Source organism: Plasmopara halstedii (genome assembly GCF_900000015.1).
Source record: "Plasmopara halstedii genome assembly, contig: Scaffold_1343, whole genome shotgun sequence".
Classification (NCBI taxonomy): domain Eukaryota; phylum Oomycota; class Peronosporomycetes; order Peronosporales; family Peronosporaceae; genus Plasmopara; species Plasmopara halstedii.
The window spans coordinates 760,934-767,118 of NW_020188258.1; the positions used below are offsets into that span (position 1 = coordinate 760,934).

Sequence of the window (6,185 nt, forward strand, 5' to 3'; positions counted from 1 at the left end):
ATTTAAGCCAAGTTGAAATTGACAAGAGCATACTTCATCGCAAGTACAAGTTGAAATTGACAAGAGCATACTTCATCGCAAGTATTTCCTTGTCGTGGATTGGGTAGTTCCTCTCCGCAGCCATAAGCTGGCGAGATTGAAACGCGACCACCCGATCTCGCCCCTCGGTGTCTGCTTGCAACAGTGCACAGCCGATGGCAAAGTCCGAGGCGTCAAAGACTACACTTAAAGGACAATCGAGGTCTGGCAACGCCGGAATTGGTGCGTGAAGGAGAATGCTTTTGACCCCGTAAAAAGCCCCCCGATGATCGGTGTCCCAACACCATATCTTATCTTTCTTCAGGAGATTCGACAATGGCCATGCCATTTCTGCATAAGTTGCGCTATATTTGTGCAAGCAGTTGGCGAGGCCAGGCCACTTGTGCAAGTCCTTTTGGTTCTTTTGAACCGGCCAGAACAAAATGGCCTCGACCTTTGCGGGATACGCTCAGAGGTCAGGCTCCCCAATGAAGCATCTGTAAAAGAAAATTTCTTCTGCGCCGAAGATGCACTTATCGGCATTAGCATACAGCTTATTCGTGCGCATGCACTCCAGCACCGCTCTCAAATGGACGATGTGATTTTCCACATCTGTCCTCCCGTGCCTCCGCACAACTGTGACGAATATGTCGTCGAAGTATGTATGTGCATACGGCCGACGGGGCTTAAACAATTGAGTCGCAGGACGAATAAATGCTGCTGGTGCATTTGACAGTCCTTGAAGTATCACTAGATACTCCTAGAGCATCCCACTCGGAGTACTCACCGCTGTCAGCGGAATATAACTTTCTCATGAGCAATTGTTAATAACCATCGACCATGTCGAGTGCGCTGTACTTTGTACAGCCAGCCATATTGTTCTGGAAAACATTCTTTTTAGGAATTGTCGTTTGTGCCGGAATGGGGGCAGCGTTTACCTTATTATAAGCGTAAACGATACGCCACTTACCGTTCGACTTCAGCACGCAAGATGTGGGTGTCGAATGGGGAGACTTGCTCTCATGCACCATTCCTACCTCGTGCTTCGCACGGATAAAGGCGTCAATGTCGTCACACTGCTCCCTGGGCTGGGTCTTTTGGCGTGTTACACAGTATTTGGTTTCCGGAAGCAGGTCGATCTCATGACGCACACCTCGGTCCTGAGGTAGGGCCGACAGCGGGTCTTTGGAGACGACGTCATGGAATTTCTTTACCAAAGGATAATACGGATCCGAAGGAACCTACAGAATTGACGATCCAATTTGTGCGTTCAGCACCTTCTTAGTGTCCTTCACGACAGCTTCATCCAGGAGCGACGACGAGTTAATATTCGGGTTCAGTCTTAAAATGACCTCTTCGGCAAATTGCCTGCCTTCAAGGCACCGCTAAACTCTTCGAAGAGCAGCTCGTCCAGCTCGGGAGAGCATCCATCGCGGGAATAACCTCGAGGGTGACGTCGCCATTTTACTCTTTCGTCATACTGATAAGGGTATAGCTATGTGCTATCGTCTACGGTAGACACATTCTGGGTCAGGGTCGACGTCCCTGCGACTTGCAAATAACATACGGCTTTGCCATCTTCTCTCTATTGAGGTTTTACGTCTCATCGAGACCAGTGGGAACACGCACTCGGTGTCACCCAGTGTCCACACTCCCTGCTCCATCGGAGCCTTAATGTTATTAACAACATCCAACGAAGATCTGCTATTTCCGCAGTGGATAACGTGCCACTCCACGCGCATCAGTTGGGCCTTGCTCAGGATACCTCGGACCTCGTCCGACCATGCCACTCTTGGCATGCAACAACTGCGTCAAAACGTGAGCAGTGCTTAGTATATTTCGTGCCACTACACGTGCATCACAAGGTCCTAGCCCTTGATGTCTCGGCCCTCGGTCGACCATACCACTCTTGGCATGTAGCTACTGCTTTGTTCCTTAAGCAGCGCTCAGTAGGTTATGTGCCACTCCACGTTCAGTTGGCGAGCCATGCTCGGAATTTAGTCCGATACACCTTCGATTTTCGACAACTCGGATACTCGAATAACTAGCACATTGACCGTCCCATCCCAGTGCCCGCGCCAATGGATTTTCTGCTTCTTAGCAAAGGTAAGTGCATGGCTCACCAAAGCTTCATCAGGAGACGTGCGCGTATCGCCCAAGGTCTTCGACCTCCAGTCGATCCATGGTTCATGGTGTTCCAACCATACCTTACCAAGGATATCGTCATACCTTGTATCCAAGTCATAATCTAGACAGCGTTGCACGCTATCAAAATTAAGGAACTTGACCCCGAGATCCACAGAAACCGTCGGCACAGTGACACATGTCCCCGTCGTTAAGCAAACAGTGACGGTGTCACTCAACCGCGCTTCCAACACCTCAGCATACAGCTGACCGAGGAGCGTCGAGCATAAGTGCCCGACGCCCTGGAATCGATAAGGATTTTTCATGGCTTCTTAAAGTTTTTCACGGTCGCTTTCACGACCAGCATGCCCAGCTTGCATACGCGTTTCGTGTTCAAGAGCAAGCAGCTTTTCGGGAATGGGCCCTGTTATCCTCTACCTCTTTGAGGCTCGAAAGAACTCAGTTTTCTCACAGTAGAACGCCACGCGTCAACTGGGTTCTCTCGTTTCCCCGCGTGAAACCAGATTGGGTAGAAGCGGGACGTCAGTTCGACGAATCATTACGTGCCTTGCGCAAGGGACAACCCGTCCGAAGGTGATGGGTGTATCCACAGACAAAACACCGTCGGGTGTGTCGACACGCTGCTCAGCAGCTCGGTGATCTCCCTCCTCCTTCTCAGCACTGCTGAGATCCATTGGCTCCGACCTGCTCGACAAGATGCTCGAGTGTGCATTCCAACCAAGTCGTGCCGACTTAAAGTTGACTTCGGCATCAAATGCCACATTCAACGCTTCTTAAAAAGAAGACGGATGCACACGGAGGACTTCCATTATGGCCACGTCATGAGGAGGCCCTCCATACAGAAAGTTACTGCGACCGCCTTGGGGAGAGGATCTGTTACCATTCCGGCAATCATTTTTTTTTACTCTTAGACGAAGTCCACTAACTCCTTCTTGCTCTGTCGGCCAGCAAGGTAACGCTATCTCACGCGATATGCCTGATTAGGCGGCGAAAATACTCGCGGAAGCTGACGCTTCTGCTCCTTTCAGGAGGGGGGCGCTGCTTCAACCGAAGAACCGCACGCTAGTGCCCATTCTTGCGCTCGGTCGCCGAGCTTGAATATAGCTAGCGCCATGCGTTGTTGCTCGTTTGGAGCACGGCGGATGTCATAGTCATCTCGGACTCTCTTATCCAAAGCAGGGGATTTTCTCCATCCTTACCCTCGAAGGTCTCAACGCTTACCATGATCGGAAGGAATCATCCGTCGTCGACGATGGCGTCACAGACGTTGTCGACGCTGACAGCTTGTGTTGAAAGTGATCTCACAGAGCATTTTCATACCTGGAAAAACGCCTTTAGGCGCGCGCTTATGGCCTCGAGCCGTTGTGCAACGTGGTGCTTGACGCCCTCAGGGCCCAGCAGGGACACCGGCTTATTTAGCCCGTCCTGCATGCCGTCGGTCAAATAGGAGTATTTCGACATCCTCACAGAAGATCAGTCGTAACGACTCAGGCGTAGACTGACCAACAAGTGTCATAAGTGCAGCGGGACTGTCGTACCTCTTTGCTTAGAGGAAGCTAAACTATGGCCGCCGACTTTACGTTCTTTCCAAGAACCAGTACAAGTGTAGCGGGTCGCGATCTACTGCCTCCAAGAGTACTTAGTACCTTAGCCAAAGCAAACGAAAACTTCTGATCAGAATCGAAACTGTATTTAATTGTTTTACTTGCGGCAGAGCCGCTAATATCGAAAACCCAAGGTTTCCTTATTAATATAGTTATACGTAATTAATATAGCAAAACCTAATTAATATAGTAATATGCATTACTACTGGCAATTCTGCGCTGTGTAGCCACACCACTGTGATAATTACATTAATTGTGTAATACACACCTATGTACGGTCGCACAATCCGCCCACGTGCAACCCCGTTACACAGTGTGAGACAAAAGCAATAAAACTACTTTAACATGTAGTGTCTGCGGTCTATACAACGAGATTGCGATATCGGTACATGGAACCGCTCGCAGTCGACCAAGAAGAATAATAAATATCCCGATGGGAAGTCAAAAGCATCCCGTATCTCATGACTTACTGAAGCCATATCACGATCCGATTTTGCTAGTCAGTCAAATGTGGGCGCTCTGTAGTCGGTGGTGCAGCGTTTCTACCACTCCGTGTAGCAATGCCACCCTCTATTCTAGGGCAGCGACACAGTTGTGATCCACAAGAGGTGCCTCGAGCCACAGTAAGACGACGAAGCTTAGGAAGCTTGTTTAAATTCTGAATTATCCCAGCTGGACGCACACTGGAAGGTAAAAGAGAGTCTACGTGTCGGCGCACGCATAATAGAGAGAGCTCACGGGGTCCACCTGCTAGAGGGTTGCCTTCGGCCGCACCACTCATTGGGGTAGAAGTGGTTTACTTTCAGCTGAGCGATTCGTGGACCGGTGACTCTGCCATTGCTGTAACGTGGTGAAGTGGAAGAGATCGCCTTAGTGCTAATGATCATGTATGTTGAAACTCTAATTTGATGAGAAATACCAGGCGCAATTGCCGCTTACGATCTTGCATACCCCATCTTTATTTTCCTTGGACGGGAGGAAGGGTCGCCTGTCGCAGCGAGTTCCCAAGGACCAATCCAGTCGTAAGCTTAACAGCTGTAACAGCAGTCACATGGAGACAAGCGGGGTGGTAAACGGAAAGAGCTGAAAGTGACTCGGCGTCCGCGTCGTGCAATGTACTTCGCAAGACCAAGTAAAAGTCGACTTAAAGTCGGGTATTTGCTTCACTGGAGCTGCCTCACAAACTCTTCAAATGTATGAGACGGCGCGTCTTCCTCACCCAGTGCGCAAACTGGGTTTGGTCTCCATCGGCACTCTCGCCAGCATATAGTACTCAAAGGTACATTTTACATGGAGGGTAAGGGGTTTCCCTGCCTCTGTTGCTCTACACGCATGCCGTAATCCTGAGCAATGATGACTTTTGTGGTCCGAAAGTGCTCGCGAAGCGTCTTCTTGGGGCTCAGTTGACTAGCATGCATATGATTTTAATACGCCTCAGCGCGGCGAGTAATCTCTGACCAGACAATGCCTAAAACCAAATCTACAACGTGTAATTTAGCAATGATCAGCGCGACTCTTGCGCTCGCAGATGAGCAAGCCGGTCCAGACGATCTAGATATCAAGTGGATTTTAGGGTTGCGTGAAACGTCATTAATAAATGTAATAAGTTTGTAACCGCAAAGTGCGTCTTTTTTTGGGTAAGTAGCTATGCATGGTATATTCGGATGAATGCAAAGGCTTTGGTTCGAACTCGAAGAATCGATGGAGTCCTTTTCGTCAGAGACCCTCACCAAGAATTACTTTAAGAGCGTCAGTCCCGAGATCCGCGCTTTCTCTAAACGTATTTGATGAAGTACACAAGATGGACCCCCAAAGCTTAAATGCCCTTGAAGGGCATTCTCGGTGAGATTCAAAAAGTGAAATTAGATGTTGATTACTGAGATCTCCCTTCTGCAAAATGCCGTGGAAAGACATAAGAGGTGTAAACTCAGTCTCATCCACATTTCAGTGGAGAAGGATGTAAAAGGAATAAATACTGTGCTCTTTGTGTACTTACACCGTACAAAAGTCAACCAACTGCACGATGCACCTTTGTCTACTTGTAATGAATTGTAGATACAGAAGTATTCCTTTAAAAGTGAAAAGTCCCGGTCAACTTTTTTAGATTATTACTAGCGTTGTTCCTCTATAACTGGCGCTGTTCTGATCCTCTCAGTTGCGTAAAGCGGCTTTGCTTCAAGTCACAGCGTTGACCTGCTTGTTGCGTTTGGCGCAAAATTAGTTGGCGTAATTAGCAGACGTAGTGGACTGCGATAAAATCCACTAGCTCTGCAATTTGCTCCAAGCAGTATGACTTAATCATCTTAGCAAAAGTTGCGAGTCAACATGGAGGAATAAACGGCAGGCCTTATGGCGTGTGATGCAACACTGCGATGATGGGACATAGAGTGGAGGAGGTCGATATACACGCACACCAAG

At 48.8% G+C, this 6,185-nt stretch overlaps 1 protein-coding gene across 1 annotated transcript; it reads left to right on the top strand.

Moving 5' to 3' along the window:
- Positions 1-5,633: 5,633 nt before the first annotated feature.
- On the top strand, positions 5,634-5,871 carry PHALS_01179 (uncharacterized protein; the record flags this gene model as incomplete). The annotated part of the gene is made up of 2 exons (XM_024730994.1): positions 5,634-5,755; positions 5,829-5,871. 2 exons carry the CDS (start codon positions 5,634-5,636, stop codon positions 5,869-5,871), a joined length of 165 nt encoding a protein of 54 aa, XP_024581216.1.
- Positions 5,872-6,185: the final 314 nt, after the last annotated feature.